The 14,268-nt window shown below is 44.0% G+C and overlaps 1 protein-coding gene across 1 annotated transcript in view; it reads right to left on the minus strand.

The window, feature by feature from the left end:
- Window positions 1-1,069: 1,069 nt before the first annotated feature.
- HS3ST3A1 (heparan sulfate-glucosamine 3-sulfotransferase 3A1) overlaps window positions 1,070-14,268 on the minus strand; it is a 102,361-nt gene continuing 89,162 nt past the window's right edge. Inside the window, exon 2 of the mRNA XM_058702528.1 lies at window positions 1,070-3,887. Coding sequence (XP_058558511.1) covers window positions 3,266-3,887 — 622 coding nt within the window. The 3' untranslated portion in view covers window positions 1,070-3,265. The remainder of the gene's footprint in view (window positions 3,888-14,268) is intronic.

The following is a 14,268-nucleotide window of genomic DNA, read 5'->3' on the forward strand; positions in this document are numbered from 1 at the left end:
CTTTTGTTCCCTTAAGTGTTCCTTTCCTTATCTGTAAGGTGCAATTCAACAGAGCGGAGAGCTGCTGTTGGTTTAAGGGGATGCCTCTGACAGGGTAATCTGCCACGTGAATGGAACGTGCTATTATCTAATACACATGTTTAGGTATTCACACATTGAATTGGAGATATCTCCATGTGGAACAGATTGAGCAGGTCTCGGCCGACAGAACCGGATGAAGGGGTTTAGGAGAAATTATTCCTCTTTGCAACAACAGCAAAATCAAGAGTGAAGAATGTCCAGACCCAGCAATGGTTTAAACCCCCACGTAACCAGTTATAGAAAGGATTTAAGTGTCAAATGGTGACCCGATCCGGGAGGTTTGTTCTGACTTTGGAGCTCTTTGAAGATAAAATCACAATGGGATTAATACTCTGCGAGTAATAATGAAGGAGCTTATTAATGTCCAGTGGTCAGAATAAATGAGTTCCCCTTGAAAGTTACCAAGTTACCTAGAGAATGACATGCTCTTCTGGAGACAGAATTCTCCACCTCTAAGAAGCGTGTAGGAGGTCAGCATGGCTATGGAACAGACAACTGAAGAGAAAGCTTGGCTAAGATGTTCACAGCAAGGACAAAACCTGGGGCGCTTAGATGGCTCAGTAGGTTGAGTGTCTGAGTCTTGATTTTGGCTCCGGTCATGATCTCAAGGTCATGGGATGGAGCTCTGTGTCAAGCTCTGCACGGGGAGTATAGCCTGTTTGGGATTCTTTCCCTCCCTCTCCCTTTGCCCCTCCCCCACTTACTCTCTCTTTAAAAAAAATCTTAACCCCCCCCTACTATTTGATATAGCTAAATGGACAAAAGAAATGTGAAGCCAAGTCCACACACAGCAGGAGTTAAGTGCAATTTCTGCTCTGGAGGAAACTTCCAGTACACTGACTCTAGATCTGTTTGGCTGGGATCTATAACTTCTGACCCTCTTATGAAACTTGAGAAGTTAGAAAGCTCTCCTGGCGGGCTCTAGAGTCATTCATTTTTTTAAAAAAATAATACGAATTTCAAAAAAAAATCTACATGCAAGAAGAGGTGCTTTGAACTCAATTCTGTTCTTTTATTATTTCTTAACACAACAAGAGGAAAATGGCGGAATCCAACTGTCAGATGCGCTAGGTTCCCTGCACAAGGCACATCTGCGCAATGCCAGGCAAATGCTTACCAAGGAATCAGAGGCATGAACAAAATGAGTTAAGAGAAAAGATGCAAAGAGTTTCAGATGAGTATCTCGTTTCTCAAAGTGAGGATTTAAGAATAACAAAACCAGGGGTGCTGCCTTGGAAAATTAAGGGCACGGAAGGCAAGGCAATCAACTGGGCAAAGGAGATGGGGAATTGGGGTTTTCTTAACTCTCCTAAGTGGTATATTCGTACAGAAAATTCAAGGGTCTGGAGCAATGTTGGAACACCTTGAAAGTTAAATAATTTTTTCCCCTTCATTTGAATCCCGTGTTCGGTCTCTCCGGAAAGATTTACTTCCCTTGAGGCAGCGTCTATGGTTGAGGCACATTTGGCTGCGCATTTGCAGACAACTCTAGTTTCTTTTCATTGACCGCACCGGAGAAGAAAAAGAATTATTATTTTAGGAGACTGTAGGGTCTGGTCCTTTAAATTTTTGGCAGATACGGAAAACTTCCATGAGATGGGAGACATTTTCCTCTCGGGTTTACAACTGTAATAAAAGGTTGCTGACAGACTAATTATAAATGTTTTATATATTTCGTGCATATGTGCTTCTCTCTAAACCAATTTAATTCCCATTAATGCTAATCTTGTTAATGCCCACTCAGAGAGGAAAGGAATACTCTTAATAAACTATTGATTTATTTGAGCTATTTAAAGGGAGCGGGAGGAGAGAAATAGATGGGGAGAAGAAAAAAACTGCCATTTTACCCACATCTGTGTTTCTTAGAATATTTCCCAAACATTAATGAATATTCGGTTATCCCCGGTATGAATAGGAAACGGGGAGAAAGAAAGTGACGGTGACAGTCTTCGACCCGTGAAAAATAATAACATTTATTTTTTTTTTCTTAGTATTAGCTCCAAGATTAGAAATGACACATTACAAAGAGAAGCAGGTTTTCTTTGTTAAAAAAAAGAGGTAACAAAAAAGGAGGTTCATACGTATAAGCTCTTGCTGAAGTGGGTTTTTCTTTAAAAAAAAAAAAAAAAGGACAGTGAACACCACACATAGGTAACTTATGCTCCTACCACTCTTTTCCTGTTCCTAGTGTGAGTGTCCATCTGGTTCTCCAGACACAGATCCAGTAATTTCTCTCAGCCTCAACAAAACCAAGATTTCTAGATCTCAGGGTACTTCAACAAGCTAAGACTGGCCCTTAAAAGACGTTATGTCCACGTCTGAGCGGTGTCCTCGAACACGGGTGACTCCTTGTGACTTAGCGTGTCACAAAGCTAGCCTGGAACTTCAGAAGGCGACAGGAAACCCTCGCTGTCCCATCTCCAATCGTCCTCAGACTAGCTAACCGTCTCTAAAAGGATACATGCCTCACTTCCAGTTCTCTCTGGAACAAGTGGCAGGATATAGGGAACAGGTAGAAGATGGGGTTTTGCCCAAGGTCCACCATGTGGCCTTACGAGAAGTCATTTAACGTCCCTGAGACTCAGTCGCCTTCTCTGTAAAAAGGGAATCATAATCTTTATGTGCTATGCGCTTACCCCACCCTCGGATAAGGACGGGAAAAGGTGCTTTATTCCAAAGTTCTATGGTAACTGGGAAGCGGTGTACAAATATGGGAGTATTATTAACTGGGAAATGCTTTTTGAAAAGTGGTGCAAGAAAAAAAAAGTGACAAGGGAGGAAATAGAAGCAAGCAGAGATCATTTTATCTGGGACCTGTGGAAAGACAGACAAGAGACAGAGAGGCAGAGACAGACACCGAGATCGATCGATTCACCCTCAGGATTTCCCTCAATGGCCACCAACACTCATGGCTTATAACTGTGTACAGAACACATAAAATAAAAGTAGAAAACTGAAAGTATTTAGACCAGTGAGGTTTTCCTTTTTTGCTGGTCCAAATGTCAGCACGTGGAAGGCGAGACGCGGGAGGAGGCCAGAACACTCTCTTTAACATTCACTAGGGGAAAAAAAAAACTCGGAAACAAATATTTTCAGCACAAATATTAGACTGCCTTTTCCCTACCGAGTGGTAAAAAAATATATTATATTTTGATATTTTTCTTTTTCTTTTTAAATTATACTGTTATCCATCCCAGCCGAAGTCCTGGCCGGTCATCTGGTAGAACTTCAAGTTGAACGGCCGGTAGAACTCGCGCAGCAGGCGCACCACCTCGCGGTCGATCTCCGGGTGGGTCCTGCCCTTGGTCTTGCCCAGGCAGTGGGGCTTGCTGCTGCCCTCGGCCTTCTTGAGGCAGGGGAAGCCCTTGGTCTTGTTGAAGTAGAAGTGCTTGTCGGTGATGATCCTCTTGAGGCCCAGGAAGTCCTGCACGCGGCCCAGCTCGCCGGCCGGGTCGCTGATGAGCCGCTCCCCGCTCACGAAGAGCATCTGGCCGATGGGGAAGTGGCGCAGCCAGTGCTCCAGGTGCTTGGCGTAGATGCCGATCTGGATGGCGCTCCACGACGTGTCGATGAGGCCCGTCGTGCGGTTCTTGAACGTCAGGCTCTCGAAGGTGGGGATGTCGGGCCGCTTGGACAGCGTCTGCGTGTAGTCCGAGATGGCCCGGGTCACCGGGTCGCGCACCACCACGATGAGCTTGGTGTCCTTGGACATGGCCGAGATACGCGCGGGCGCCTCGCGGGTCACGAAGTAGCTGGGCGTCTTCTCCATGGTGATCTGCCCGTCCAGGGTCCTCGGCATCAGGTCCCTGGGGAAAGCAAAAGGTCACGTGAGAGCCTAAAAAAGGAGCGACCTCCCCAGCTGTACAGAGAGAGCGCATTCCGAGGAGGGACGCGTCCTGTAGACCCGGGAGCCAGGGTGCCGGAGCTCAGGGCTGACTCTCCCACTTCCTAGGTGGAGAGGTTGATCGAATACTGTGCCTCGAGGGAAACAACAACATTATGGATCTCATACAGCGTTAGTGATGCTTAAGGGAGTTAATATATCTCAATACCTTAGAAGAGTGACACAGAATAAGAGCTATGCAATTTAGTATTATTATTATTAAAAAGAGTTAACGTTTATTTATTTTTGAGAGAGAGATTGAGAGGGAGAGAGAGGGAGCATGAGCAGGGGAGGGGCAGAGAGAGAGAGAGAGAGGGAGACACAGAGTCCAAAGCAGGCTCCAGGCTCTGAGCTGTCAGCACAGAGCCCGACTTGGGGCTTGAACTCAGAACTGGGAGATCATGACCTGTGCCGAAGTCAGACGCTTGACGGACTGAGCCACCTAGATGTCCCTTATTATTATTATCATTATTATTATTATTATTATTATTATCAGCCCACAATGCTGTAAAAAAATAACCCTGATCTGGGGCGCCTGGGTGGCGCAGTCGGTTAAGCGTCCGACTTCAGCCAGGTCACGATCTCGCGGTCCGTGAGTTCGAGCCCCGCGTCAGGCTCTGGGCTGATGGCTCGGAGCCCGGAGCCTGTTTCCGATTCTGTGTCTCCCTCTCTCTCTGCCCCTCCCCCGTTCATGCTCTGTCTCTCTCTGTCCCAAAAATAAATAAAAAATGTTGAAAAAAAATAAATTAAAAAAAAAATAAAATAAAATAACCCTGATCAAATTCTTCAGGCAAATTAGACATAATAAACACATGACTACTATGAGAAGGTATTAAAATACCCTGAACACTTTCTGCAGTTTTCTTATAAACAAAGCAATTAGATTTAACCTAATGCCCCTGCATAGTACACAGCATACTTCCCTTTAGAATTTCTGAATGTTCCTGTAACAGACAAGACTTATTAAACTTAATCTAATAATTTGAAAAGGTGTCACTCCAACAGTCTACATCCATTGGCTCGATTATGGCATTATTATCATGTTATATTTTCACGACAACAAAGTGAATTCTGGCTCTCTGTTCAGAACATTCTTGATTCTTGTCTGCTCATTTTTCCTGATGAACGTTAGCATCACTTGGCCACGCTGAAAGAAAAATATGCCACTGGAGTCTTGATGGAGCAGACATTGCTATCCAGTTCAAGCACGTGGTCTTACTGGGAACTGATGGGTTTCAGGACCAGTCAAAAATTGTGAGTAAGAGAGGGGCACCTGGTGGCTCAGTCGATTAAGCATCCTACTGTTGACTGCAACTCAAGTCATGGTGTCACAGGTTGTGGGATCGAGTCCCAGGTCGAGCTGACAGTGCAGAGCCTGCTTGGGATTCTCTCTCTCTCTCTCTCTCTCTCTCTCTCTCTCTCTCTCTCTCCCCCTCTCTCTGCACCTCCCCCACTCATTCTTTCTCTCTCTCTCTCTCTCTCTCTCTCTCAAAATAAATAAACAGGGGCGACTGGGTGGCTCAGTCAGTTAACGTGTCTGACTTCAGCTCAGGTCATGATCTCACAGTTCATGAGTTTGAGCCCCGTGTTGGGCTCTGTGCTGACAGCTCGGAGCCTGAAACCTACTTCGGATTCTGTGTCTCCCTCTCTCTTTCTCTCTGCCCCTCCCCTGCTTGCTCTCTGTCTCTCGAAAATAAATAAAAGTTAAAAAAAATTAAAAATAAACAAATGAACATGTTTTTAAAGTGTGAGGAGGAAGGAGAGTTAACCTATTTATTCTTCCATTTTAAACGTACTACTTACCATTAAACCCCCCATCTGATATAAAAGCACTGTCTCCCTAATTACAAGTTTTATAAGAAATAGCTGTTGCACAAATCATTACTAGAACAAATGTATTTTGGAGATTTATTTCAATGACTAAATTTGTTCTTTGATCCGTCATAAGAAGAATCGAACTTCCAAATGTTCTTACACTGGATTCACTTTTATTCCTGGAATACAGACCGTTTCTGATCTATTTTTCTTTTAATATAGACCTGTATTTGGCTCATCGTTATTTTCTTTTGGATTTTCATTCATATTCATTATGAGCTGTTCCGGTCATTTTTCTCTTGATCAATAGCTTAATCAATTGTTAGAATATGAAATATTACACAAATGAGTTGAGCAATGTTTTGTATTTTTCCATATCCTAGAGAAGTTTAAGTAGAAAATAATTTTCTGTTCTTTACATTTGGGAGGCATTACCTACAAAGCCATCTAATACTGGTTCTTGCGGGAGGCAGGATAGGAAAGAAACTAGAATTTTCTTTTTTTTTTTTAACGTTTATTTATTTTTGAGACAGAGAGAGAGAGAGAGAGAGAGCATGAACAGGGGAGGGTCAGAGAAACAGGGATACACAGAATCTGAAACAGGCTCCAGGCTCTGAGCTGTCAGCAAAGAGCCCGACGCGGGGCTCGAACCCACGGACCGCGAGATCATGACCTGAGCCGAAGTCAGACACTTACCGACTGAGCCACCCAGGCGCCCCAGAAACTAGAATTTTCAAAAACCTTTTCAGTTTTACTTACTTATTTTTTGTAAATACTCTGTCTTGTGTCAATTTTGGCAATTAAGATGTTTCTAAGTCACCCAGCCTTACATCCCAGTCTTGACCATAATTTTACAGTCTCCCGTAATTTTGTGTTTTCTGCCTTTCTTTCTGCTTTCTAGATTCGTTTATCTTTTTAAATTCATTTATTTGCATTTTAGCTTTTTTAATGCTCCCTTTTGTCTTTTTCTTTTTCTGCTCTGTTGTTCTTCAAATTCATTTCGCAGGATGCTTCATTTATTTTCAATCTCTCTTCTCCAGTAATAAAATCATTTTGAGACCATTATTTCCCCTTGACGTAGAAATTTGGTCAAGTTTCACGTTTTCACACACTGTTGTCATTTTCATAAATACGTTAATTGTGTTTTATACTTTTTATTTCCTTTTTAATCCAGGTATTATCTGGGATTGCTTTTTACTTTTATTTCTAAAGGTGGGTTTACTGTATTTTCCCCTTAATTTGGTTATGCGTTTCTAGTTTGCCTCTGGAGTAAAATAATGCTAACGTTATATTAAGAAAAATTTCAAACACACCCCGAAGTAGAAAGAAAGGTAATGCAAATCTCACGTACATTACATCCAACGTCAAAAAAAAAAAAACAAAAAAAACTAGTGGCCAATTTCACGTCATTCATAACACCCTCCATTTCTACTCCCTCCCTCCACAAATAAATTACCCGAAAGTCTGTCTCAGATGTCGTATCAACTGGTTCATAAACATTCTGGTTCCCCAACAGCTGTTGGCAAGGATGTGGAGAAAGGGGGATCCTCACACACTATTGGTGGGCACACAAACTGGTGTAGCCACTTTGGAAAACAATAGGGAGGCTCCTCAAAAAGTTAAAAATAGAGCTACCCATGACCCAGCAATTGCACTACTAGGTATTTATCCAAAGAACAGAAGAATACTAATTCAAAGGGATACATGCACCCCAATGTTTATAGCAACATTACCTACAATAGGCAAACTATGGAAACAGCCCAAGTGTCCATCGATGGATGAATGGATAAAGAAGATGTGGTATATATACAACAGAATATTACTCAGCCATCAGAAAAGAATAAAATCTTGCCATTTGCAATGACATGGATGGAGCTGGAGAGTATTATGCTAAGTGAAATAAGCCAGTCAGAGAAAGACAAATACCATATGATTTCACTCATATGTGGAATTTAAGAACTAAAACAAATGAGAAAAAAAGGAAAAAAAAAAGAGAGAGAGAGAGAGAGAGAGAAGCAAACCAAGAAACAGACTCTTCTTAACTGTGGAAAACAAATTGATGGTTATGAGAGGGGGGGATGGGTAAAATGGGCGATGAGGATTAAGGAGGGCACTTACGATGAGCACCGGGTGATGTATGGAATTCCTGAATCGCTATATCGTACACCTGAAACTAGCATTATCACACTGTATGTTAACTGACTGGAGTTTACATGAAAACTTAAAAAAAAACAACAGCAATTCTGCTTCCTAGTGGCAGATTCCTCAATATTTGTGGCAATACGCCACTGACGTTGGGTTAGTTTAGTAATGCTGGGTATTCTCAGATTCTTGCGGTCTTGGCTACTTCAGTCAGGTTATCTTCACTTTCTTCCTTGGAGAAGGACTTGATAAGTAGATATCTGATTTCTGTTGCTTTTTGTTGTTTTAAGAAATCTGCAATTCTTTCTGCAAAAGAACCTTTCACGTTACCCATCCTCTCCCACTCCTTAAATACGCCTTCCGGTCGGGGTTAAGATTCAGCAAAGACCAGAGTTCAGTGTTGCCATGAGGAAGACACAGATTGCGGTCACTGCCTTATGCAGCACTGGTGTCTCTGTGTGACCTCCATTCATGGACTCGTCACGGTGACGCTCCCCACAGAGATCTGACAAACTGGCTAGGCCAATCCCCTTTGGAAGCTTAGGTTACGCTTTTCCAAGATGAGCCAGGAGATCCATCCAGATACTGTTGGCATAAATCAGTGAAGGAAATTTGATCACCTGTGTGAAAAGGTCTGGGGTAGCAAAAGCAAACGTTCAATGTCAGTGACGTGATAAGAAAAAGGATTGGCTGATGAAAAAAAAAAGTACACATTCTTGCCTCCTTTCCTATGATCTCGGACTTTCAAACTACCTCCTTTTTTGGCCAGTAAAATAGAGAAAACAGAGTTCGCTCAGAAACTACTGGTTGGTGATCTCAATCCGCTCCCCCTCCTGTCTCTGGAGAACACACAGATTCCCCAGCAGCCTTTCAGCAGAGATTATGGCTACAGATTGTGCTGCACCAGAGGAAACCCGGCTAACGTCCCTGAAAAAAGAAACCATATTTCAAATGATCTCAACAGAGAAGGGGAAAGAGCTATCCAAGATAGGCGTTTAAAAGAGGAAACAGCTCAAATGGGATTTCAGAAGAAAAACACATTCGTTACTGTCATCCACAGGATGAAAAAACGGACTGGTTTTAACAGGGCGGGTGGGGCTGGGGAGTCCGAGTTAACTGGAAGCTGCCTGCAGGCTACTTTCTTCAGAAACCAAGTAATCATCGTCTACGCAGATCCTTAACCAAGCTGACGCCGTAAAAGGACTCGCGACAGGATTCGGTGAAGAGGAATCTCCTTTTTAATTTCTTTATTCCTTTCCACACTGCAATTTGAATTGTCACGGTCAAACTCGAGCTCATCTATCACAGGAAAGGAAATGCACGTGTAATTTGGAATATCTTATTTCAAACTGTTGAGGACAACCTGCAAACCAACCTTCCTTATTGAGTGAGGCATAGACTGGGACCCTATGCCGTGCCAGGACTTGGGCCCCGAATGGGCAGGGAGAAAGCCATCCCGGTATCATGACAGTTTTGAAGAAACACCAGACAGGCTAAAGGAGAAGAAAGGTGTGTGCAGTAAGATGCATGAAGTTTCCCTAAAAACAGAACGAGTTGGGGTGGGGAGTGAGAAATTCAATTGGTAGATAGGAAGGGTACGTCCTGCGAGGCCTCAATTCCCAGCTATGTACCCTATCCCAACTTCACCTCTCAACAGTGACACAGATTTAGCGACAGTGGTAGCAGGTATGGAGATAGGGAAATGGAATTTAGCCCAGAATTTCGAGGGGCGCCTGGGTGGCTCAGTCCGTTGAGGTCATCATCTCACAGCTTGTGGGTTCGACCCCGCGTCGGGCTCTGTGCCGACAGCTCAGAGCCTGGAGCCTGCTTCGGATTCTGTGTCTCCCTCTCTCTCGCTGCCTCCCCCTCCCTGCTCATGCTCTGTCTCTCCCGGTCTCAAATAAAAAACATTCAAAAAATTTTTTTAGAAATTTGAGGAAACATTACATAAGCTTGTTCCCCCCCGCCCCAAGGAAGCCAAGGGTAAGAGGGGATTTCACAAGCAAATGAAGGATTATTAGAAAGTGGATGGCACCAACAGGGACACAGCAGGAATCCCAGTGGCCAAAAAGCGAAAGCAACCAAGTGACCATCGGCGGATGAACGGATACACAAAACAGGCTCCATACGCACAATGGAATATGCTTCAGCCTTAAAAAGCAAGGGGAGGGGCGCCTGGGTGGCTCAGTCGGTTAAGCGTCCGACCTCGGCTCAGGTCATGATCTCACGGTCCGTGGGTTCGAGCCCCGCGTCGGGCTCTGTGCCGACAGCTCAGAGCCTGGAGCCTGTTTCAGATTCTGTGTCTCCTTCTCTCTGTGACCCTCCCCCGTTCATGCTCTGTCTCTCTCTGTCTCAAAAATAAATAAACGTTAAAAAAAAAATTTTAAAAAGCAAGGGGAGTCTGACATGTGCTCCAACAAAGGACGAACCTTGACAACATTATGGTCTGAAAAATAAGCCAGTCACAGAAGGACTGTGACTCTATGTATGTGAGGTCTCTAGAGCCATCACGTTCATAGGAACAGAAAGTCGAGTGGTTGTTCCCACGGGCTGTGGGGGCGGAGGGGAGAGCTGTTTAACCGTACACAGTTTTAATTTTGTGAGATGGAAAGAGTTCTGGGGAATGATTGCTCCACGATGTAAATGCACTCAACACTGCCGAACTGTTCACTTAAGAGCGGTTAAGATGGGAAATATTACATTCTGTCGATTGTATCATGTTGTCATTCGTTAAAGAAAAAAACACAACGCACCAAGAAGACAAGGCTCCCAATTGCATCCACAGAATTTAATCAGACAGAAGAGCCTTTCTGGTTTTGCAGATCATGAAGCATTCAGCACAAGGTACTGAGAGAGGCTGTGGTTTTCGCTCTCCTCTTGCTAGACCAAAGGGGAATATAAGAATTTATGTCGTATCTGGAGCTGTCTGGTTAAGAAATGAGGTTTTTGGCCTGCTTCTTGCCCACTGCTGGCTGGGTGACTGTGAGTGAGTCATTCAACCTCTCTAATCTCCGCTTACTCACCTCACCCGAAAAAAATCAAGCCAAAGGGCTCAGAAATCTGGACCATAAGCAGTATCGACACGACCATTATAGCAAGGGACATACCAAGATTGTTCTCGAGAAGGGGATGCCTGGTGTTTAGAATTTCCAGCTTCCAGGAAAACCCCATCCAGTCCAGATCACAAGGGTCCAGAGAAGATCAGAGACCCTCTGACATGTTCCCGGGACATCTGCACACCTGTCCACTAGAGGCCCTGTATGTATGATGTTCAGACAAGGACAGTGCCTGGTTTGAAAGCCACAGCCTGGCAAAGCCAAGTTATTTGGAAGGACTGGCCTGTTCCGGTGGAAGAGAGGTGAGCTCAGTTTTTCAACTCCTTCCCATGCCATGTGGCACACCTGTCCCCAGAAGGAAACTGTTTGGGAATACTTCCATGTGCCTCGGGATGTTGTGCTACCCAGATGCCCTAGGATTTCACTTTGGATCTGATCAGTCTCACTGGGATCAATCTCTCTGGGCCTCCAGTTGTATTTGAGCAGTTTTCCAGATGTCTGTGGTACAGGAAATGGCCAAGTAGGAACCATAATACACCTGCTAAATAGTCTGTTCTTTTTTACCTAAGCCCTAAGTCAACTGAGTACTTTGTGATAGGAGTACTCAGGTGACCCAGAAGACTTTTCCTTCTGCCACACTGCTGAACAGATAGATCTGCCTCCATGTCCAGTGACAGTCCCAGAGACAAGGCCACCCGCCACTCTAGTGCTGTGTGCACCACCATCACCTGGCACGGTCAAGGGCACCACCAAGAGGTAGCCCTTGATGGCACTCACAACACATATTCATCACGCGTGTAATACATTCAAGAAAGTATAAAAGAGAACCGACCTCATTATGTGCTTCACCCTTTGTATTCATTTGGGCCATTTCCTCTGAATTCACACTGACCTCATATTGCCTTCCTGCTGGAACTGCTGCTGGCCCTCTCCAGAGGTACTTCTTCCTTTAAAAATTACCCTCCCTCATTGTATTTTTAGTTTGGTTAACCAGTTATTCACATGGAAAAATAAATCTCGGTCTCTCCCCACAGAGAGAAGGCAACTCCAGATGGCTGGTACACATAAACACGAATGACAAAATAATAAAAACTTGTGTAAGGAAACCTAGGAGAGCATCTTAATGATTGAGGAGGGCAAGTATTTCTGAAGTGTCTTAAAAGAATAACCACAAAGAATGATGAATTGGACTATATTAAAAATAGGAACTCCTGTTCATCAAACGGTTCCATTAAGAGAGTAAGAAGACAGGTGTTAAAAGAAGATATTTAAAATACATTTACCTGACAAAAGATTCATATCCGTAATACATGAAGAGTTCCTACACATCAACGAGTTAAAAAAAACTAGACATCATAAAAGAAAAATGGGCAAATGTCTTGAACAGGCACTGCATACAAAAATTAAAGTACCCAAATCGTCAATAAACATATGAAAAGGTACTGCACTTCATTAGTCATCAAGGAAATGCATATTAAAACACAGTAACACACACCCAACGTGGATGGCTAGAATAAAAACCACAGAGAATTCCAAATATGGGCAAAGATGTGCAACAACTGGCTCCCTATTGGTCTGAGTATAAACTGGCATAAAGACTTTAGAAAACTATTTGGAACTATTCACCAAAGCAGAACATATGCATACCCTACGGCCTAGCAATTGTGCTCCCAGGACCATATGCAATAGAAATCATACCCTATGTAGGCATAGGTGGCTGGGTGGCTCAGTCGGTTGAGTGTCCGACTTCGGCTCAGGTCATGATCTCACAGTTCGTGAGTTCAAGCCCCACGTTGGGTTCTGTGCTGACAGGTCAGAGCCCAGAGCCTGCCTCAGATTCTGTGCCTCCCTCTCTCTCTGCCCCTCCCCTACTCATGCTCTATCTCTCTCAAAGGTGAATAAACATTAAAACAAAAATTATAAATCATACATATGTTCATCAAAAGACATGGTCATGAACATTCACAGTTAATCACAAGAGCCCCAAAGACAAGCTCCCCAAATATCCATCAAAAATAGAAGCATATATATGTATATATGTATGTATACATATATGTAAATTCATGTATGCATATGCATATACGTGTGTGTATATATGTGTGTGTGTGTGTGTGTGTATCGTTTTTGATGATGTAAATTGTGAATGAATCCCCAAAACACAATGTTATTAACAAACACAAGCCAGACACAAAATTGTATATACTGAATGATTTCTCTTCTAAAAAGTTCAAAAATAGGCAAAATCCACGTACAGTGTTAGATGTCAGGACAGTGGATGCCCTTGGGGGAGTGACAGACTGGAACAGGGCACAAGGTGCCTCTGGAGAGATGGAAGTAACCCCCCCTCCATAATGCAGGATTTGTGTCCTTTTCTGGATTCGGTTACATTGCGGTAAAACGTTTCCAACACTTATAAAAAAATAAATGGACCAATTCTCCCTAATTCTCCAAGAAAAACATGCCATTCAAAACAGTGCATTTGCTAAACCAACCGCATCTCCAACTGGTGGAAATTCAGATCATAAAGGAAAAGGAGCTCAGCTCCCATACACGGGAATCAGTGGTCCTCTCAATGACCTCTCCCCCCGCCCTCGCCCAGATCAGTGATCAGAACAGGAGCCACCTAACCTCTGTCCCACACCCGGGCCACTGATTCTCATGGCTCTGTAAGCACAGCAGTGTTCACAGCATCAGGCATCACAGCGGATGTGTCTTTAGAGCGTCAGCAGGGGTACAGAGATGATAAAGAACGCATTACGTTTGCAAAAACAGTTTAGCAATTGCTTCAAGCTTTACCCGGATCCAGGAGGGATAAGACAGGCATCGTGCTCCCCAGTTTTTCTGACGAGCAGGCTGAGATTCAGACAGCCTAAGTGGCATACACAAGTTCCCATAGGCAGTACGGAAGGTGACGGATGGGTGCCCCAATGCCTAGTGCAAGCTCATGTCCACTGCATCGGATAAGAGGAAGTCAGCAGACAGAAGGAACGGGATGAGAATACACTGAAGATGGCTTGGATGGGCAAATCCGACAGGTGGAGAACGTGGGATCGTGAGACACCTGCCCAGAGGGTATCTGTGAAGGCCCTGGGAGCCCCAAACTCTGAACTGAATGCAGATGAAGAAATGTGTCTGCACGCTGGGATGGACGAAGAAACAAAGTAGGTGGTTAGTTGGGGTAGGAGGCTCTGCTAACATGAGCTAAAGACCTAGATTGCGGGTGGGGGGGGGGGGGTTGGGGGGGAGGCTTATGCGGGAAAGGAAGAGGTCTTTTGATGAGGCTGAAAAGCT

The sequence above is a fragment of the Neofelis nebulosa genome, chromosome 16 (assembly GCF_028018385.1).
Source record: "Neofelis nebulosa isolate mNeoNeb1 chromosome 16, mNeoNeb1.pri, whole genome shotgun sequence".
Lineage (NCBI taxonomy): Eukaryota > Metazoa > Chordata > Mammalia > Carnivora > Felidae > Neofelis > Neofelis nebulosa.